Here is a 21,510-nt window from a genome sequence, read left to right as displayed (position 1 = left end):
AGAGCAGGGCGGGGGATTTGAGATCAAGGGTTTATCTGAACCTCTGGTTGGGGGGACCCCAGTCTCCCCAAGCAGTGCCCCCCAATGCACCTGCCCCTCCCAGCTGTGCCCCTTCCCCCTAGCATCGCTGCCCCCCAGCACTGCCATCCCCCTACGCCCCATCCCCCCACCCCTACGCTCCTTTGCCCGTGAGCAGCACCTAGGTCTGCCCTCGCCCACGCTCGCTCCCCAAACTGGCTGGCACCTGCTGGCCCCGACGTTCTCCCGCCTCCAGGTGGCACCTGCCACCGCCATGAGCCGGATCGATCCATGCGGCGCCCGAGCTCGCCCTGCGCCAGCCGAGATCTGTTTGCTCAGAGATTGCTCAGCAAACGCAGCCGGCAGCTGCTTATCTCCCAGGCAGGGACCGGCTGGAGAGACCAAGCGGGGACGCAGCATTCGTGGCAGGGCTGGATGATGGATCTCTACCTCGGCTTCGTCTTTCTGGAGGGGCTCCTGGCCGTGGCCATCGTGGGCACCAACCTGCTGGTGTGCGCCACGGTCTGCCTGCACCGGGAGCTGCGGAGTGTCACCAACTGCCTGGTGGCCTGCCTGGCGCTGGCCGACCTGGGCGTGGGCGCCCTGGCCATCCCCTTCTCCATGGTGCTCAGCATGCAGCTCACCGTCTGCTTCTACACCTGCCTCTTCCTGGCCTGCTTCCCGCTGGTCACCACCCAGTTCTCCATCCTCCTGCTGCTGCTCATCGCCCTCAACGCCCACCTGAAAATCCGACTGCCCAGCAGGCAAGAGAGACGGCCCCTCGTGGGGATGGAGGGGGGAGTAGCTGGACACCCTGAGTGCGCGGGTGGGCGGGTAACCCTGGCTGCGGGGATACGGGGCATCCCAGATGTGTGCATGGGGGCACCCCAACGGGGGAGCAGTGGGACACCTCAGCTGGGGTCTTCACTCCAGCCGGCTGGCTCTGAGGCCTGGCGAGCCAGTCTGGGCCCCGGACCACCTGGGTTGGAGGCTGAACCGCTCCTGGCCGGGCTTGGGGGCAGTTGGCACACAGGCTCCGACACGTGCCAGGGCCGACGGCAACCTTAGCGTCCCCGGTGGGAGGGCCTTTGCCAAGGCTGCCGGGCAGCAAGGCACCGCAGGGTGTCTGTGGAGATGGCTCTGTCCGCGGGGGGCTCCAGGCCTGCGGGGGGTTGTTGCTGGCTCACAGCCGGCTCTCTCCTCGCAGCTACGCCGTGCACGTGAGGAAAGGGCGGATGCTGGCTGCCGTGGGCCTGTGCTGGCTGCTCTCGCTGCTGATCGGCCTCTCCCCCATGATGGGCTGGAACCGCCTCAGGCAGTACATAGAGGTCAACCAGACCCTGGCCGCCAGCTTCCCCGCCGAGCGAGCCGCCGTGGTCCTCATCGCCCGTGACCAGCCCTACGGCGGCTTCCTCTCCAAGGTGTACCCGGGCACGCGTGAGGAGCCCCACTACAGCCAGGTCCACGACGGCCACCTGGGGCACTGCTCCTTCACCTCCGCCTTCACCCCCGAATACCTGATCTACTTCGTCTTCCTCGCCTGCACGCTGCTGCCCTTGGTCGCCCTGGGGGGCATCTACGCCGACCTCTTCTGGGTGGTGCGCGGACACCTCCTCTCCCGCACGTGCCAGGTGGCCAAGCGAGGGGAGCTGCAGATGGCTCGCAGCCTGCTCCTCCTGGTCGGCATCTTCTGCGTCTGCTGGATTCCGCTGCACGTCATTTACTGCTTCCGGCTGCTCTGCCCCAGCTGCCAGAGTTACGCGGCGCTGGATCGCCTGGCCGTGCTGCTGTCCCACCTCAACTCCCTGGCCAACCCACTGGTCTACGCCATGAGGAAGAAGGACTTCGGGCTGGCGCTCAGGTCTGTCTTCCTCCGCTACGTCCTGTGCTGGCCCAGGCTGAGAGGCTGCTGCTGCCCCAGCGCTAAAGTTCATCCCCAGGGCTGGAGCAGCAGAAGATAAGAAGGGCCCAGGCCCACCACTGCTCCTTGACCCCAGCTTAGCGCCCCAGAGGCCAATCACCCCAGCGAGATCCCTGTCCTGTCTGAACAGCGAGGGGTGACGCTAGGGAAATGCAGCCTCCCACCCCCAAATAGCTGGTGCCTGGCTCTGCCCCGTCTGTAATTCCGCAGCCAGGGACTGGATTGTCTCCGCCTGCCTGTGTGTGTCTGGTGTCATCGGCTGCTAAACATGGGCCCGATCCTGGGAGATGCTGAGCCTCTTGGCTAACGCCGAGGTCCAGCCACGGGTTCAAGGCTGTCGGGTGACATCTCCTGCTGTGAGAGTCGGGGGAACCAGCCCCAGACCCCAAAGCGAGTAGGGTGGGGAGCAATCATTGGCGGAGCGGTGGCAGGCGCCAGATCCCTCCGCTGTCAGGTGGAGAATGGCCCCGCTGCTGGGCAATAAACACCTGTAACCGGCCACGGCAGCGTCGTTCCTTTGTGCCGAGTGCGAGTGTGTGTGCGATGGAGCCCAGGCACCGCAGGGACGGAGGGGGCGGTGGTGGGGCTGGGGGCCTGGGCGAGGGGCGGGACTGGCTGCCCGGGGGGGCGGGGCTGGGGAAGGGGCCGCGGCTCCCAGCACAGGCGGGTCCTGGGGGCCGGGCGGGTTCCTGGCCAGGAGCTGCGCTGAGAGACCAAAGGTGTCCCGGTGACGCTGCGCTGTGATGTCACAGCGAGACTGTGGTGAGATGAGGTGACATCACAATGTGTCGCTGTGACGTCAGCATCCCGAGATGAAGTGCTGTGGCGTCACAAGACTGCGATTAAACGCGACACATCACATTTAGAGGCTGTGATTTCACGACGGGCCAGTGTGACGTCACGCTTCCGCCCCGCAGCCCTGGGCAAGCCGCGCTTCCGCCCCTCAGCGGGTGACGAGCCGCGTTTCCGCCCCCGCTGGTTTCCCCGCCCCCTGACTTCCGCCCCGCAGGGCCCTCCGCCCTCCGCTAGGCGGTGATTGGCTGGGGGCAGCTCTCGCGGTGCGCGATTGGCCGAGCGGCTCTCGCGCGATCTGGGGGCCCGTGTCCTGCGGGCGGGCGGCCCCGTGCGGCCCTTTCTCAGCCCGGCAGCGCGGAGGCAGCGGCGAGGTGAGGAGGTGGGAGCCGGGCCGGGCCAGACCAGGGACCCCCCGCCCGATCCCCCGCCCGGGGCCCCCGCCCCCCCCATGAGCCGGCCCCGGGCCGCTCCCCCGCACGGACTGCCCGGCCCGGTACCGCCCCGCTCCGCCGGGCTCATGGGGGGCCGAGCTACGGGGCCGGGGCAGCCCCGTGCCGGGGGGCCGGGCTGGCTCGGGGGCTGCTGCCCGCTCTGCGCCGGACGGCCCCCGCGCACCCGGGCTGAGCGTTGCCGGGTCCTGCCGCGCCCCGTGACCCGCTGCACCAGAGCGCGGACCGACCGGCAGCGCCCGCCTCTGGGTGCCGGCTGCTGGGCTGGCGTCGGCGTGGGGCGGTGGCGCTCCCCCTGCCCCAGGGCTGCTCCCCGACGTGGGCCCCCAGTGCCCCCTTGCCACACCGGCTCGGTCAGCTCCGCCGTTCGGGGCAGCCTGGCTTCCCGCTGCGTGGCCCTGGCACGAGGCTGCCCAAAGCCGGGGTCTCGTGTGCCGGCGCCACGCAGGCAGTCGCTGTCAGACCCTGCGGCTCTCCTGCCCGCACACCGGCCCCCAGCGGCGCTGAGCACAGCTCTCCCCTCTTGCAGATGCCTGGCGTCACGGTGAAAGACGTTAACCAGCAGGAGTTCGTCAGGGCCCTGGCTGCCTTCCTCAAGAAGTGAGTTTGTCCTTTTCCAAGGGGCTGGTTGGGCCGGCAGGGTTCGAGGGACAGGGTCGTTGGGAGCCAGGGTGCGGCTTGGGGAGAGCCAGGCAGGTGCAGCTGCCTGGGTTGCCAGCATGGATGTGGGCAGGATACGTTTCCTCTCCCAAAATGCCCCTTTTGTTTCTGGAGGGGCCTGACCCTCCCCCCATCCCTCCCCCAGGCCTGTGGGTCCTGGCACACGCTGGGCCCCTGCAAAGTCTCTTCTGCAGCCCGTGCGCTGGGGCCTACCCAGCATTATATGTGCAGCGCTAGCCCCCGGCTAGGCTGGTCTGGAGGTGCTGCTAACATGTCCCGGGCTTGTTTTGCAGGTCAGGGAAACTGAAGGTGCCCGAATGGGTGGATACGGTCAAGCTGGCCAAACACAAGGAGCTGGCGCCGTACGATGAGAACTGGTTCTATACCAGAGCGGGTAAGAATCCCAGCCCTTCCCCGTAGCAGTGAGGGGTGCGTCCATCTCCTGAGAGCCAACAGGGTGGCTACGACTGAATGAATTCAGGGCTTACAGCCGACGTCCCTTCCACACCGGCTGGCATTCTCGCGCTGTAGATTCTTCTCGGGGATACTTGACTCGTACGAAGCGCCTGGTGGGCTCTGCCGAGCTGTCCATAGCTGACGAGCGCATAATAAATACAGAATCTGAGCGTTAGGCATTAAACTGGTGCCCTGAATGCCAGAGAGTCACGCTGATGGTGTTGGGGGTGGGGGGAATGGAGGTGATTCCATGAGACATGGTCACCGTGAGCATGCAGATCTAAAACCCTGCATTGTCAGCAAGGGCCTGGGGCCTTTTGCCATGGTGCTGACCTCTGATCTGGGGTTTGTCTGCTGAGGTTCCTATCGATGTCGCTGTGGTGTCTGAGGGCCTCTCACACCTGGACTTGGACGGTGTTTGTAACTCCTGGGTTATGCTTTCGTTAAGGCACTTCCTATGGGCCAGTAAGGCCAAATGAGACTCCCTAGACTTAGCCGTGCATGGAGGTTTGTCTAGCCTAACGTGGGCTGGCTGGAGAGAGGCTCTCGAACTTGTCCAGCACCTTGAATCCTCCAGTACCAAAATCAGGAGTCTGGCTCTGTAACGTTCAGCCTCTGATTCCCAGCCCCCCTTGCCCTGGAGCCCTGGATGTGTTAACCTGGGATTGGCACCCCCCCCCCCTTCCCCTCCGGCTGTGATCTGCTCAGATTTTGCGAGCCCTGCAGGTTGGGTGAGGTTCCTGCAGAAAACCCCGCACGGGTGGTGGCGGGAGAAACTGCCCTTCACCAATGACACCAGGGCCTCCAGCTTCCCAGCTGTAAAGCCAAGTCCTGACTCCGCCCCCCTCAGATTCTGGTCTCCTGGTCGCATCCCAACTGGGGTGATCGCCCTCTGGCGCTTTCCATTCACTGCAGTTTCGGTTGGGGGCAGGATTCTCCGAGTGGAGCGCAGCTGACCCCAAAATGGGGGCCAGGGGAACCACGCATTAATGCTTTGACTCGGAAGCTGCTGCCAAGATGTCAGGCTAACGGGCTTTGTGTGTGGTTGCAGCTTCCACAGCCCGCCACCTATACCTCCGTGGTGGTGCTGGCGTCGGCTCCATGACCAAGATCTACGGAGGCCGCCAGCGCAATGGCGTGATGCCCAGCCACTTCAGCCGCGGCTCCAAAAGCGTGGCTAGGAGGGTGCTGCAGGCCCTGGAGGGGCTGAAAATGGTGGAGAAGGATCAGGACGGGTGAGTGTCGGAGGGGCTTGGCTGCCCACACGGCTCCTTTGAGAGCGTTGGAGTCACGGTCAGGTGAGAAGCGTCGCCGCTGGGTGGAAGGCAACGCGGGGAGAGCAGCCAGGCTGGGATTTATGTTGGGTTCTCAGTGCAGCTGATCCAAACGTGCACTCTGCGTGGTGGTCACGGACTGCCACCGGCTGGCTAATCTCGTAATGCTGACGACTGACCAGTTGACACGGGGCCGGGGAGGGGCTTGTGCATTCAAAGGGCGTTGTTTTACTGCAGTGGCCGATTCTTAACCGTTCCCGTTTCCTTCCAGAGGTCGCAAACTCACCCCTCAGGGACAGAGAGATCTGGACAGAATTGCTGGCCAGGTAAGGCTGTTTTTCCTCCTCCCCGCGCCACTGAGTGCTGGGTCGGCCTTTGTCTAATGTGGCCTTGGGCTGCCTGGCCAGTGGATTCAGCGTGGCTGGCACCTGTCGCACAGTGGGTGGGAAGGGGATGTTCTCCCAGGACCCACGCCCAGGAAAGATCCAGCCACTGGCTTTGGTTAACTTGCCGGCGGCTCCAGCACCGTGTGGACGAGGATGAAGTGTCCCTGTTCCTCGCTCACGGGGGCTCTCACTGCAGGGTCTGCGCACTCCCAGCTTTCATACTTGAACTGGCCTGGTGGGTAACAAACCCCCTGCTCAGGTGCAGGGCCTGTGAGCCCCCCATGTGGAAGGAGGCAGCTTGCAGCATGCCTAGAAAGGGGAAAAGGCTGCTGGGCCTCTTGGAGACTATCAGCAAAGACTAGATTTACCTGTAATCACGCCCATGCCAGCCCGGCAGCTCCTCTGCCCCAGTGCTCGTAGGTTTCTGTTCGAAGCGGCTGCGTGCTTAGGAGATGCTTCCTAGACAGTGCTGCCTGCTCCCAGCCGGCTCTCATCCCTCTCCTCTCTTCCAGGTGGCAGCTGCAAACAAGAAACATTGAAGTGAACGTCAGATAATAAAAAACCGGTTCCTATTTCACGCCCGAGCCTGTTCCTTTCCCGGGCTTTCCTCGTGCATAGGGAGGCTGGGCAGCCGGGCACGGCATGGTTGGCAGCTGGCTAATTCGCAGCGCAAAGGTCCCGGCCTGGGGAGAGCCGGCCTGTTCTGCAGCAGCACTCCCTCGAATCCGGGGCTGTGGGACGCATCAGCAGATGAGATCTGGAGCGTTCTGTTTTGAGGGCGGGAGGGTCCAGCCCTAGGCTTGCGGGGGAGGGAAGGGAAGGTGGCAGAGTCTTTCTTTATCCGCCACTGTCACTGTGGCACCAATGTCCCCGCACTTGGGTCAGGCTGAAAGGTTTCCGCAGCCACTGCCTCTCCGCACTTCCTCCTGTATCGCCGGCGAGGTCCTCTGCGGCGTGACCGGGGCCTCCACAGTCAGACCCGCAGCTCGCTGCTTCGTCATGGTGCACCTCGGCATGTCCGAGTGCAGCCATGGGGCTGCTTTGCAAACTGGCACCAGACCAGTCGTGAGAAACTGCAGCCCCGGGGTGGGTCTGTCAGTGACAAAGCAGAGGGTGTGTGTGTGGGGGGGGGCGGCAGCCGCCACCTCAGGCTCTGCTTCTGTGCAGTGGAAACCGCGTCGCACCCTGGGCACTTGGTGCTGATCTGCCCCGGGGAGCCGCCGCGTCTCGCAGACTCAACTACAGTTAAATCCTGCGCTGCCCCGTAGAACAGTCTGTGCTGCAAAGGACCAGGGGCAGCTGGCCCCGCGCGGTGATCACCCAAAGCTTGCATGGCTAGTGCCAGCACCCGACGTGCACACCAGCTGGCCTCTTGCCCCAGGCTCTCCCCCCTCCGCCCCACCCTGCCCCACTCTGGGTTGTAATCCCCCATCTCCGCCAGGGGAGGGGGATGTCGGTAGCTGAAACGTGGCTTGTCTGTGCAGGTGGGGGCGGGCGTGGTGACGCCCTGCGTCTCGCTGCTTTCAAGGGTCCTGATCCATCAAACAGCGGCTGCCAGCGCCGGGGCTGAGGCCGGCTTGTGAAACGCAGGGTGACGTTTCAGTGCTGCCAGAGGGAGGTTTCTACGAGGGTGGAACGAGTTTTTAATAGGCTGTGATCGCTGCCGCTGTTTTCTGCAGCCCTTCGGGAGCTAATGAGAGCCACCAAGAATTCTCCATTCGATCTACGGCAGGGACCTGCCGACTCCCCACCTGTCGCTCCTTCCTGCCCCCGAGGAGATCATAAAACAGGGAAAGGGGCAGCGCTGGGCCTTCTTAAACAGGGCTTTCGCCAAACCGTGGAGAGCTAGTGTGCTTAGCAGAGCAGCGGTGGGTTGGAGATGGGGTTGAAAGGACAGCAGCTGTTCCATTCACGTATGGCTGGCAGGGCTGAGATTCCTTGTCTTTAAGGAGCAACATCTTGGGCGGCCGGGGCAGGTGCTGCGTCCTGCAGGTAGCCAGGGCTGTATTAACGGGTGTTCAATGTGAGGTGTGGTAGGGAACTCACCAAGATGTGGCTAGAGCGGAGAGACCAGGGAAGCAACACAGATGATCAGAGGTTGAGGACGCGTGACCTGAGCGGAAACGGACAGAACTGGACATGTTCAGTGAGGAGAAGACACACGGGACCTGGTAGGGCTTCGCCATCTTCCTTACAGCGACCAGCTTTGCTCGATTGGTCTCCGTGTCCTGGATGGGAGGAGCAGGAGTTAGCTTCGTTTGAAGCACGGGAGAGTTGTTCGATATGGGGCAAACTTCCTGTGGCTGGGTCAGCAGGGGAGCAGGTGCCCCAGGGAGGTGCTGGGATCCCCGCCCTGGGGGGTTTTAACACCTGGTCAGGGCTGGTCTAGATTTACTTGATGCCCTCCCGAGCTCCCAGCCTGGCGTTTCTATGGTCCCCGTGGGGCGTAGGGGACCCGGGACACAAGGCTGGGGCGGCAAAGGGCCGTTCGGCACGGAGGAATTCCTCCTCCCTGGGTGCCAGGCACTGCCCCTGAGCCCTGTCCACCACCACAGCTTCACCCGGGGCTAGAGCCCGTCTTGTCCTGCAGAGGCTGCTGAGGAATCCTCACCGTTCCAGTGCTTCGCCAGGGGCGCCCGTGATCTCCGCTGATCGGTGTGGTGGGCGGTGCGGAGACGGCTGGCGGGAGAGTGGTTGAGCTGTGGAGGGACGCCTTGTTAACGAAGCTGAGGGAACTGGCTGTCAGGGCTGCAAAACCCCCTTGGGGGAGACTGCAGGGAAAGATCCCTGGGGAGAAGGGCTCCTGTCCTGGGAATGGGCTCCAGCAGCGAGGTAGAACCGTGGGGACTCAGGAGACAGCTTCTGGTCCCTCAGGAGTGCCACCGCAGGCTACTGTACCTGGCACCCCATGTCCCTCTCTGGGGAGACCAGGGGACCCAGCGCCCCAGGAAGAGGCTGCAGATCTGTTACTGGCTGGGATCTCTGATGTGCTCCGGCTGCACGGCCGGCCCTGTGACCTGCCAGAGGGTGGGGCAGGCCCAGGACAAGGGTAAAGCAGCCCTGGGGACCCTGCCCAGCACAGAGGAACTTTCCAGAAGCTGGCGATGGACATGGTGGGGCCTGTCAGCAAGGCCCCCGGGGGGAAGAAACACACACCGGTGGGGGTAGATTTTGCTACTCGCTACCCTGGGCCGTGGCTCTGTCCCCTGCGGAGGCCGACACCGTGGCAGATGCGCTGCTGAGCATTTTCAGCAGGGTGGGGTTTCCCCAGGAGCTCCTCACAGACCAGGCTCCAATTCCATGCCAGCCCTGCTCAGTGCCGGGGGGAGACGTGTGGGTCCGGCCCACCTGGGCCTCGGCCTGTCACCCTCATCCCACGGTCGGGTGAGGAGGTTTAACGGACCCTGAAGTTGATGCTGAAGGACTTTTATGGCCAGCACCCCAGGACTGGGACAAGTACCTGCCCCCCCTGCTGGTCACATACCGGGAGGTGCCCCAGGAATGCACGGGGCTCTGCCCCTTCCAGTTGCTGTGCGGGAGGAAGGGGAGGGGACCCTGCGCTGGGTGAGGGGCGATGGGCGGCAAAGGCCTCTCCCGAGGGGGAGTCGGGGGTGCAGCACGTGCTAGCTTCCGGGAGACGCTCACTGAGCTCATGGCCTGGCCAGGGAGAACGGAGCCAGGCCAGTGAAGCAGAGTCTGGTATGACCGCACCGCGCGTGCCCCTCCTGCGGCACTGGGACCAGGGATGGGTCACATCCCGCTGCGGAGGAAGAAGCTCTAAGCCGCCTGGGACGGGCCCTTTGAGGTCGTCGAACAGCTGAGTGCGGTGAGCGCCGCGGTGGCGCTGTCCGTTACCCACACACTAGGGCACCAATCCACCGGGCTGAAGGCATAACCCGGTTAATTTAGGCACGCCCACTCTTCTCCAGTTCACACCTCTCCCGGTCGGTGGGGCTCGGCTGTGCGCTACGGCGGGTTCGCAGGATCTTTTACCAGTGACGGAGCCTTACACAGTAATTTCCTTATTCTCTCTCTATTACCAGTCAGCAAAGCAGAGCGCACCCTGCGCATCCAACGCCCACCACTCCCAATGAGGCAGGCAAACGTCTCCTGGTGGCCAGTCAGGATTAGATCATCCGGGGACTCCAGCTTCTGCACAGTGTGGTTGGCCGAGTGTTAAGTTTGGCAGCTCTGATCTTGGGCCGTGTCCTGGGGTTAGGTTCCTTTCGGACCTTCGTTTATATAGTGAAAACTTGGGTCCAGCTGAGCTGCACCGTACCCAATCATTATCGCAAACCACCACCCCTCGCCCCTTACAAACAGGTCTGTAACCAATCAGATCCCACCACCGGCACCGATTTAAACAGTGCGCAGACAGACACAAAGCATGAGCCGGAAACCATTCGTATACACAATGGAGCATTGGGGGCCATAAAGACACAACAAGACGTGGGGGTTTTACAAGCACAGCTGTTGGTTGGTGATTCCTTTCCAGACAGAACGCCAGCAAACGACGGTAAGATCTGGTTTTATCTGGTGCTGGCAGGTGCTATCAGGACAGCAGCACCTTCGTAACAGCTCGATAGGGCATCGTTTGACGTCCTTTCAGGAATGTGAAGCTGGGACCAGCTGCCACTTAGCTCCTGGCTGCTGCTGCTTAGCCTAAGAACAAGGCCTCAGACCTTACATAACCGGGCGCACAGAAATGGGGGATCGTGGCAACATGATGAAGTCGTACTGTGCCAGGGAGGGGCCGGTGCCGGCCCTGTGTGACCTGTGGGAGGAGAAGGGGAAGATCCCCTGGTGCATCTCTGCCCTGAGACAGGAGCTGCACCCACTAGATCGATTCCCCTCTGCCCAGTGAACCCGGCCCAGCAGGCAGAGATCAGAGCGGTGCTGTGCTCTCGCCAGCCGCTGTTCAGCCGGCCGGGCTCACCAACCCACTGCCCGTCGGGGTGGAGACAGGAGCACCCCTCCCATCAGGTGTTCCCCTTCCAGAGTCACTGGGGAAGTAGCGCAGGACCTGGAGAAGGAAGACCAAGACATGCTGGCTCTGGGGGTGATCCAGCCGACCCCCAGCCCGTGGGCCTCTCTGGCAGTGCTGGTTCCTGAGAGAGACGGGTAGATTCTGTGCTATTCTGTGCTGATGAGCGGAAGCTGAACGCCATCACCATGTCCGCTGCCCGCCCCACGCCCTGGATGGGCGAGATCCTACGTAAGCTGGGGGAGTTCGATATCATTCCACTGTGGGTCTCACCGAGGGCTCCTGGCAGGTGCCCTTAGACCCGGTGCTAGACAGAAATCTGTCTCCATCACCCCTAGGGCTCTGTGAGTTTCTGGTCCTGCCATTTGGCCTCACGGGGGCGCCTGCCACCTCCCAGCGCCTGGTGGCCCAGTTACTGAGGGGGCTGGAGATCTTCACCCTGGTGCACAGCGACGATGCCTGCGTCTTCAGCCAGAGCTGGGCAGACCCTGTGTCCCGGGTGAGGCGGGGCTGGGTGTCCGGACGGAGGCAGGGCTGACAGTGACGGCAGAGACGGGTAAGGTGGGGATGGCCGAGGTCACAGACCTGGGCCACAAGGTGGGGAGCGGCTGCCTATAGCTCGAGCTGGCTACGGTGGAGGTGATCAGAGACTGGCCTGTCCCCAGACTGAGACCCAGGCCCAGGCCTTTAGCGGGTGGCAGGTGCTACCGGAGGTTTGTGCCTCACTGCAGCTCCACAGCCCCCATCACTGAGCTGTGTAGGGAGGGGAGCCAGACAAGGGGGTCTGGACCGACAGTGCCAGAAAGCCTGTGTGCACTGACAGAGGATCTGATCCAGGGCCCGGTTCTGGCCAATCCAGGTTTCCACAAGCCCTTTCTAGTGTTCGCAGACGCCTCAGACACGGGCTGGGTGCGGGGCTGATGCAAACGGACGCCAAGGGGGAGAGGCCCCAGCGTGTACTGAGCAGACACTGCTGCCCGGGCGCAGAGCTGTGGTGTCACAGAGAAGGAGGCCCGGCCATGGGGGGCTCATGAAACCGCAGCCGTACCTGCTCGGTCGGCGCGTCGCTGTGTGCACGACCCCTCGCCTCTGCCCTGGCGACACCCGATGAAAGGGGCTAACGCCGAGCTCGTGAGATGGAGTCTGAGCCGCCAGGATCTCGCTGTGGGGGTGGCCACGTTCCGGGGAGGGCCAATGTTAGCACTGACGCTCTGTCACGGGGGGGGCTGGGACTGCTCCAGGCCAGCGGCTGAGGTGACCCCGCTCAGTTCGGTTTCAAAGGGGGGAGAGAGGTGACAAAGTGGAGACATTCTTAACGTTTTCTCTGAGTGCTGCGTGTGTGCCTCAGTTTCCCCATGTGTTACTCGTGTGTCGGTGATGGGACCCGGGTGTGTGATCACTGCAGAGGCCACTAGAGGGCAGACGGGCCTTCTCCAGCCACACGTCCACAGACCATGGCCAGGACCCTCTGCCCTGGATCAACCTGCTTCGGCAGGTGGAAACGGAGGATTCGGGTCCGAGAGCAACTGGCCCGTTTCAGGCCAGCAGGATCGTCCTTGCGGGACATCGCGGGACCCGGCAAAATGAAAACAAAGAAATCCCGTTACTGTCACGCGGGGCACTGACCTCACCGCCGAGCGAAACAGCCCCGGCAGGAAGCTGTGGACAGTTAAAACGACACGTTGAGTTAAATTCTGCATTCAGTAGCTAGCTGCCAGCCAGGGAAACAACCCTAGCCCATAGCTAGCCCCCCCCGCTCGCCCTGAGACCCCCCAGCCCTGAGCCCGGGGCAGAGCAGCCCCTCCAACTCCAAGCCCCACTCAGACCAGAGCGGAGCAGCCCAGCTGGGCAGCGCCCCCCGACTTGGTCTCCGCGGGATGTCGTGTCCTCGCTGCAGGAGACGGGGCCAAGGCTCCACCTGCGGGACTGTCCTGCGATTCGAGGAGGGAAAAGAGACAACGGACGGGGGCTGGGCAAGGGGGCGTGGCTGGGGGCGGCCGGCTGGAAGGGCCAGTCCCCTGGCGGGGGAGCGGCCGGGGCAGAGCCCAGGAATGGGGCTCCCCAGTTGGTCCCTGCTGTCACTTTTGATTCAGCTGCTAAGGAAGTAACACCTGCTAACAAACCCCCCGCCTCCCGCGCCGGCTGAGTCGCTGCTGCCTGCAAGGCGGGGCACGGCCCCTTCGGGGCGTGTGGGGCTCCCCAGGGTCAGTTCAGGCAGGGCAGGGGGGCTGAATGCTCCGGGGGCAGACTCAGCAGGTGGCTGCGATGGTGCGAGGGGACCCGAGGGGAGACCCCGACCCTAGAGTCCTGCCTGGCTTCACCCCGAGTGGTTCCAGAGCCCCGATCCGGTGGGGCTCCAGCACAGGCTCGGAGCCGGCGTCTTTGCTGCAGCCGGACGCTGATTGCTGCCTTCGTGGGGAGGAAAACGCGGGCGAGATTCCTAGGCCAGGCGGGGCCCCGGGGAAGTCCCCAGCAGGAGCCTGTCCTCTTCGAGCTAGAGCAAGGACCAGCAAATGTTATTCTCCCGCCCGAGGGGATTTGAACCCGCAGCCTCTGACTGCACGAGCTGGACTCAGCCCGCCCCCGGCCTGCCTGCCTCTTTGGGTGCGATGGTGGAGCCGAGTTGGCTCCAGGGAGAGCGGCTGGGAGAGGCCAGATCGTCTATTGGCCCAAGACCTACCGGTGGAAGAGACGCTCCTGAGTGACACAGGGCTCTGCCCGGCCCTGGGGTACCCTCGGCGTATGCGCGAAAGCTGCCTGGTCCCCTCCGTCAGTAAAAGACAGCCCCGCCCCCGGCTCTCTCTTTCCCTACAGACTGTGGCCTCTGACGGCCATTCTGGCCCTGAAAGAGATTTTAAACCGTTTCCTTAACAGCTACTCCCGGCGTCTTGACTGTCCTTTACTCTCCGTTCTCCCCCCCCTCCTTGCGCTAGCTGCAGGTGACTGAAGCTGCGAAGGCCGGTTTGCTTCGGGCGGCTGAATTAGCTCCCTCGAGGCAGCTTTTCCCTTCCCTCCTTTGCTGGAGACGGGCAGCGAAGCAACAAAGAAAAACACTGGAGCGAAGTCGCTTCGTTTAATCTGCGCCGGCAGGGGCTGCAAATCCCCGGCTTGCAAAAGCCAGTTGTGGTTACGTGGCTGGTTGTTCTTTGCAAACATTCGTTTCTTCCCGTTAGACGAGGCTCTGGGGCTATAAAGCGGGGGCGGGGGGAGGCACAGATGTTTGGCTGTTAGCAGAGCAGAGTGGGAAACGGCTTTCTGCTGCAGAATCAAAAGGCCAATCCAGGGAGGCGCCTGGGGAACGGCAGCCGAGGGATTCAGGCAGCTCTGCCCGCGCTTGGCTTCGATGGAGGCCGCCTTCCAGAACCCGATTCAGAGAAGTCGGGAGCGAGGCAGGTGTCCGGTGAGCAGGGCCCAGGTCCGGGTCAGTCTTGAAAGGAGCCGGCTGAGCAGGGAGCCGAGAACAGCCTTCGAGTGTGTTCAGGGCTGTCGAAAGACGCCGGGGATCAACCGTTCTCCGTGTCCACGGACGGCAGGCGAAGACGCGCCGGGCGGAACGTGCAGCGAGGGAGATGGAGGCTGGGTGTTAGGAGAAACTTTCCGACTCCCCGGGGAAGCGCTGAACTCGGCATCCAAGCCAGGTCGTGGGGTCCCTGTCCCCGCAGGTTTTAAAGCCAGGCCGGGGCTGGTCTAGTTTCACTCGGCCCTGCCGGGCTGGACGTGGTGACCACACGAGGGCCCTTCCCTCCGACGTCTGTGGTTCTACGGTTCATCCAAAACCCGGCCGTGCACCCCCGGCCAGAGACACGTGCGGGACCTGCCCTCTGCAGCACGTCTCACACGGGGAGAGGAGGCCAGGATTCGGGGACCGGAGCAGAGACACCCCCGGCCAGGCGGGCACCCCACTGCCGAGCCACTGCTGAGTCTCGACTGGTCCAACTCCTGCTCAGTCAGACAAAATCCGCCCCCCCACGGTGCAGTTTGGACCGGGGGATGCAGCGCCTGCGCTATCGCACTCTGCGGTGCCCACTTGTCTCCGTGCCAGGAGAGCGGGGCTGGGAGCTGAGCCCCAGCGAATCTTCTCCCGGGGCTCAGCGCTTTGATCCCCGTTTCGGAGCCGGGGACGGGCTCCCGTGGCCGCCAGGGTCTAGAGAAAGGCAGGATGCTGCGATTGTCAGTGTGGCTGTTGTACCACGGCTCGGGGCCCCCCAGTTCCTTCACTGACCCCCCCCCCTTCTTTCAACCGTGTCCAAGGCGCTCGGCGCTGTTCCTTCTGCCTGGCAGGCTGTGCTCTGCCTTAGCCGTGGGCAGCCTGTGCGAATTAATGCCTCATCCGCGGGCCAAGGGGCTGCTTCCTTTCCCGGGGCAGAGACCGTGCCGCCAGTCGATGGGCAATGCAGACCCTCGCCCGTGGTTGTATCCTAGCAAATTAGCCGGAGCGTTGAACGGCCCCAGCCGAGATCAGGGCCCTGTGGGGCCGGGCGCTGCTTGGACACGGAGGGAGAAGCCATCGCCCCGGAGAGCGCAGGGTGGAAGTGTTCGTCCCTCGACCTAGCTGCGTTCACACCGGGGGGAAGGGGGGCGGTGAAGCCAGTCTAGCTACGGCGTCAGGGCGGTGGATTTCCCATGTGGCTGCGTTGCCCTGAGTTTGAAGTGGAGCCCAGACGGATAAAGGATGAGCAGGGACCGGAGGCTGGGAGCAGGGTGCAGTGGGTGGCCAGCGAAAGGGTAACCCCGTCCCGGCTCCTATGGGGCGGCTGCAGAGAGATCCTAAATCTCTGGATTTAACCCGTCCTGGCACTCAGCTGGACTGGGACAGCGCCCTCGCCCCCGACAGCCCCGTCACTCGCTCCCGCGCATTTCATCCGCCGGCTGCTGGGAGCCTGGCCCGGCCCGTGCAGCTGACCGGCAGTCGCGGACGTCTCTGCGGGTTTATTCCTCAAGGTCCCAGGCTGACGTTCCTCGTCCGTCCCCTGCCGTAGATCTGCCCAGGGGCCCCGGCTGAGACACAAACGGGCCTGACAGTGCGTCCAGTTGGCGAAGGAGAGAGGAGAAAGCCAGCGCACGGAGCCGCCGGGACGCCTCCAGCCTGGATTCCAGGGCTGGCCTCGGGGTGGCAGCACTGGCCAGCTGGCGTCGCGGGACATCGGCTGGGCTTGTTCCACAGCAAAGTGACGCGGGGGGGACAGACACCGCCCCCGGCACCGGCTTGCATCAGGAGCAAAGGGCCCCGTTTTCCGCTCCGGCCACCCCTGGCTCCAGCACCTCGCCCGCTGTGAGCGCTCTGCGGCGGGGCCGCGTCACACTCTGTGCGGAGACGGAGAAACCCTTCCCCACCGGTCCCGCAGAGCAAACGCTGCCAGGCCTGCCGGGCGGGTGGGCAGGAGTTTGCCACGCACCCCTGGCCCTCGCGGATCGAGGCTCGTTCCTGGGCGCCCCAGAGAGCGGCCTGCAGCCAGACAGCTCGTCGCCCGTGTGCCGCATTTCCAGGAGGGCCACCGGTGCTTGGGGGCTGGCAGGCGGGACCAGGGCCTGTCCCGCACAGACAGCCGGAGCTCTTAGAGCCACGTTTTCAGCGCCGGGCGCCCGAAGGCTGGCAGGCGTCTATCGGTGGCCTGCAGCTGGTGCTGACGTCACTCCAGCAGCGTGGGGGGGGGGGGGGGGGAACGTTCCCTGGGCCACCACCCAGGTCCAGCACAAACTTGTAACACGGGCCCCCCTCCCACAACCCCTCAGCCCAGACATGCCATCTCATGAACCATGAAAAAAGGTTTCCTCGTGGTAACGGGTTGCAGCCTTGGCCAGGCCTCCCAGGACCTCCAGGCCCCGGTAAAGCACACCCGTTTCCCCCCCACGTGGGGGCCTTGGCCACCACCCCACCCCAGGCCCGCTGAGGCTGCGGGAGGCAGATCAGCGTCTCGAGGGGAACCGGGGGGGGGGGGGGGGGCGTGGACTGTGGAAGGATGGCAGCCGGCCAAGACAGCAATTGGTCCCCGTGTTGAAGGAGGGAAACTAACGCAGATGGGCAGCTCAGAGGTAACCAGGACCCCCCGCCCAGCCGGGCGTGTTGGCCTGAAATCAGCAGGTGCTGGAGCCTGGCGAGGGGGGGGGAAGGTGCCCCCCGCAGGGAGGAATGAAGCAGGGGACACGTGGAGGGGGGCGAGTGGTGCTGGCTGCGAAGGAGGGGCTGGGCTGGAACTCACGCGGCGTGGACGGAAGAAGCCGGCGTGGAGGGCGAGCGCAGCCCTGTTTGGTTTGCTCCCAGGGGGGCCACGCGCCCGGCCCCAGCGCAGTGGAGAGCCGAGATCTGCCACCCTCCCCTGAGCCGCCTCGTTAACGAGCCTGGACGCTGGAGGCCGGACCATCAGCGGCCCCCAACAGACACAGTCCCCCTGGAGTTGGCACCTCTCTGGCACCGCAGGAGGGGAAACTGAGGCATGGAGCCACGGCAGAAGGAGCCTGGCGGAGCAGGGCGTTGCAGCCAGGTATTCGAAGGTGCCCTGAGCACAGAGCCGGCCTCTGTCCACATCCACCATCCCTTGGCGGGTGTCCAGCACAATCCAGAGCGGCTCCTCCCAGGGGAGATGGGGCCTGGCCGGAGCCAGGAGCGGGGCTGGAAGCATCAGCTACGGTTTGTGCTTTTCCTTGGAGCCGGGGAAAATCCGGACCCTCCTCCGCAGCTGCGCGGGGCCCCTGCGGCCCGGCCGGGGGTCAGGGGCGAGCAGAGCGTCCCTTGCTGGTGCAGAACGGCCTCGTGTGAGTTTTAACCCTGCCGGATTTTGGTTCCAGATGGTGCCTCTGGCGCGTGCGTCCGGGGCCGGGGTGTTCGCACGCCCGCTGCATCTCCTGCACCGTGGTGTGAAACGGGGCGTGCGAGTGACAGCTTCTCTCCATGGTGGGGCTGCTCCACGGTTCCCAACCCACCTTCCTTTTAACCTGGGCTGACAACAGGTGCCCCCCATTTCCCATTCCCCAAATCTCTCCACTCCCACGGGGGCCGCGTCCAGCTCGTCCTGCCCTCGGGGTGAAGTCCTGGCCCTGCTTCCTTTCCCGGCTCCCCTTTGGCCCTGGGCTGGAGCCCACTGGCGGGTGGAGCACCCCGATCCTTCCTTCCGGGGCTTCGACGGGTCGGGGTCTCCAAACAGCTCCCGCACCCGGACTGCCACTGGGGGGACCTTGGAGGGGGGTTGCCCAGGCCATAGGGCCTAGGTAGGGGTGTGGGGAGATGTGGGGGCGAGCTGAGAGCAGAGCTCACAGGCGGGAAGGAAGAGGAGGCAGGTAGGGCTTTGCCCACAGCAGCAGCGCAGAGAGATCTGGCTATGGGGGCGAGGGGGTGTTTAAATGCAAGGCGGCGGTGTGAGGTGTGGGGCTCAAAAGTGCTGCCAGCTGCCAGTGGCATACGGGGGGGAGGGAGGAGGAGGCCATGCTCCCATGTGCTGACCTGGGGGGGGGGCACCAGCCAGGCCCTCGGAGGAGGAGCTGCCCCCTTTTGCAGGCAGCCAGGGCGTCCTCCCGGCCCCTCTGCCTCTGTGCTGGGCACAAGGAGAGAGACACGGGACCAGAGCCCGTCCCGCGCCCCCCCCCCCCCCGCTGCCCCTACAGTGGGGGAGAGCAGGAAACGCCCGCAGACACACACCCCCCCCCGGGGCGCTGCCCACGCTGCTGCTACCGCTGACGGGGGGCGGGACATGGGCACACAGACCCCCCCGGCGGGGCGCTGCCACTGACGGAGGGGGTAGGGGGGCAGTGTAAGGATGGCCCCTGGGCAGCGGAGACCCATGGTACACCCCTGCCAGCTCCCATCAGCCGGGGGAGGAAACTAGAAGCTCTTTTTGAGGGTGCGGCATCACCGAGCCGCCCTTTGACCCACGCCGGGGTGCGCAAGACAGGGCTGTGCTGCAGGCCAAGGGGCGAGGCCGGCCCGGGGCGGTGAGGGGCTGGCCCACGGCAGCGCAAATGTTCAGGTTTGGACTCTGGCAGCTCACGGCAGGGAGGATCTCGGCACCCAGGGTCCAGCCCACGTCAGCTGAGCCAGGCCCGGAGACCCGGTGCCGCGGGGTTTTTATTGCAGTGTAGATGTTCCTGTAGGGCCCAGGCCAGAGACCAGCCCCTAAATCGTTCCTGGAGCAGCAGCCAAGGTTGTCAGCGATGGAGAATCCCCCGCGCCCCCTGGTCATTGTTCCACTGGTTAATTCCCTTCCTGGTTAAAAACCGGACCACATAATGCCAGGCTGCATTTGTCCATCTTCATCCTCCAGCCACTGCTCGTGTCAGCCCTTCCCCTGCTGGAGAGACAAGCCGCGATCCCTGCAGGCACGGACAGACGGGGGTCGAGTCACCCCCGACCCTTCCCAGGGCTCTGCTAAGTGCCTGAGCTCCTGGCCTCTCTCGCTCTGTGGCAGGTTTTCTAGCCCTTGGATTATCCTCGGGGCTCTTCTCTGACCCCTCCCCACATATCACCAGCCTCTGGGACCAGAACCGGGCCCAGCTCCCAGTCGTGTCGCCCCAGGGCCAAACCCCGAGGGGAAACCCCCTCCTGCTCTCCCGGGCGAGCTCCCATGTATACAGCCCAGGATGGCGTACGCCCTTTGGGCCCAGCGCCGCGCTGGGAGCCCATGTGCTGCCGATCACCCACCGTGCCCCCAAATCCTTGTCGGGGCTGGAGGGTGGCAGCGGGTCCCTGATTCAGCCCCACCGAATCCTTTGCTCCGGCCTGTCCCCTGGGCAGCGATTTCTGCCGCGGCCAAAGAAGCCTCTGTCCCGGGAGAGTTTGCGTCTCGCCAGCCAGGCCGCGGAAGAGCCGGCTCCCGGTTTGCTGCGTGCACGGCCGAGGGGCCGCGGCTCTGTCGCGTTCGGCAGGCGACCGCATTTCTCTCCTGGGCTCCCATGTTTGCTCTTAAGCAGCGGGCAGCCGGCTCCGAGCCATCCTTGTCTGGGCACTCGACGTGTCTCCTGGCCCAGCTAAACTCCTGCCCGCTCCTCTGGCCTGGCCCAGCGAGACGGGCCGCTGGGTGCAAGGCGACAACTGAAACTCCCGGGGACAAAATGCAGATGCTGGCCCTGGGGCCCGGAGCCGCCTAACGAGTTCTGCCAGCCCGGGCGGCGTGACAGCTCTTGCCTGGCGCAGAGATGCCGCCCTGTTGGCCGCCCCCGAGCACACTGACAAGTCGGGACTTGGTGCTTTGTTTGCAGCTGCCTTTGCAAACCTCGGTGGGCCGCATCTTTGCTCCTCTGTTACGTTGCCGCCCCCTGCCAGACGCTGCCACCAGCCGGAGTCCTTTCACCGGGCATCAGCCCAGGGCGACAAGCCTGGCCAGGGGCTGCTGATGCCGGGGACAGACCTGCGCAGGCGTGACAGCTGCTTCTGGTATGGGGGCTGGGACCAAGCCAGGATGTGACGGCCCCACCCCAGCCTCAAAGCGGCGCTCGCCCAGCTGAAGGAAGCAGGAGATGCGGTGTTTGGGGGGGGCACCGGTGCCCCCAGCAGTCGGGCACTTGGCCCAATCTTTACTTCAGTCCCACGCTTGGAACCGGGCCAGGGGGCGGGGGACAAAGCTGGCTTTGCTGCCCAGCCCCTGGGGCAAATAAGAGCAGCCTCGGGGCTGCTCTAACATACGCTCTGCTTCCCATGGGCCCCGGGGAGCCGCAGTGCAGAGCATTAGAGTCACAGCCCTGGTCTGCTCCCTACGGGCCCTGGGTGGGCAGAAAATAGCCACCGTGCAGGGCACCCTGGCCACACCCCCAATCCTCCCCCTATGCGCCCTGCGGGGCAGGGAATAACCACAGCACAGTGTGCCCGGCACAGTGGGGCTCTGAGCTTGGTCTGGAAGGTCTGTGCAGCGCCCAGCACGAGGGGGCCCTGATCTCAGATGGGGAACCCTAACTTATTTCCCCCTTAGGGACTCTCTCTTCAAGCCCCGCATCAGTTCCCAGAAGCTCTCCAGGCCCAGGACAAGAATAAGTAACAGTCACAGGGTCAGGCACAGCAAACCCGCGCAATGGACACCCCATGCGATCGCCCCAGAGATCACCCCAAACCTGCCATTTGCAGCGCTTCCCCCACCCCATGGAACAGACAGATCAGGGGACCTGGGCACGATCCCAGAGGTATACAGGGCTAGAGCGGTGCAGCTCTGCCCTCTCTCCTCCTCCAGCCACTAGACCCCGCTCCCCTCCCAGAGCCAGGGCGAGAACCCAGGAGTCCTGGCTCCCTTCCTGGTCCTAACTAGGAGACAAAATCGTATTCCTAGACGTACTAATGAAAGTACTGCTCTGGAAGCCAGGACCCCTGGGCTCTAGGCCTGACTCTGGGAGGGGAATGGGGTCTAGTGGTTAGAGAGGGGGCAGGGAGCCAGGATTCCTGGGTTCTGTCCTCAGACCTGCTGCTGCCTCGCTGCTTGACTTTAGCCCTCTTTGTGCCTCAGTTTCCTCTCATCACAGACTCCTGCCCCTGCCCGGCTGCAGAAGCCCCTTGGCCCCCGAAAGCAGATCCTGCCCCCTGCTATGGATCTGAAGAGCCCCTTTTGCTTTTCCAGGAGGGGGCACTTATTTTGGGGGGGGAGAACAGCCC

The 21,510-nt window shown here is 64.3% G+C and overlaps 2 protein-coding genes across 2 annotated transcripts; both read left to right on the top strand.

Moving 5' to 3' along the window:
- The first annotated feature begins 309 nt into the window (after positions 1-309).
- LOC137149978 (adenosine receptor A1-like) lies at positions 310-1,979 on the top strand. Its single transcript, XM_067543630.1, has 2 exons — positions 310-782; positions 1,226-1,979. Exons 1-2 carry the CDS (start codon positions 310-312, stop codon positions 1,977-1,979), a joined length of 1,227 nt encoding a protein of 408 aa, XP_067399731.1.
- Positions 1,980-3,022: 1,043 nt separating this feature from the next.
- On the top strand, positions 3,023-6,536 carry RPS19 (ribosomal protein S19). Its single transcript, XM_067543623.1, has 6 exons — positions 3,023-3,105; positions 3,713-3,783; positions 4,137-4,237; positions 5,351-5,534; positions 5,845-5,899; positions 6,472-6,536. The coding sequence occupies exons 2-6, from the start codon at positions 3,713-3,715 to the stop codon at positions 6,496-6,498; spliced, it is 438 nt and encodes a 145-aa protein (XP_067399724.1). The 5' UTR covers positions 3,023-3,105; the 3' UTR covers positions 6,499-6,536.
- Positions 6,537-21,510: the final 14,974 nt, after the last annotated feature.

The sequence above is a fragment of the Emydura macquarii genome, unplaced genomic scaffold, assembly GCF_026122565.2.
Source record: "Emydura macquarii macquarii isolate MOO-44397 ecotype Brisbane River unplaced genomic scaffold, CSIRO-AGI_Emac_v2 contig_931, whole genome shotgun sequence".
Classification (NCBI taxonomy): domain Eukaryota; kingdom Metazoa; phylum Chordata; order Testudines; family Chelidae; genus Emydura; species Emydura macquarii.
The sequence above is the reverse complement of the archived record's forward strand: the minus strand, read 5'-3'. Positions and strand labels throughout refer to the sequence as shown.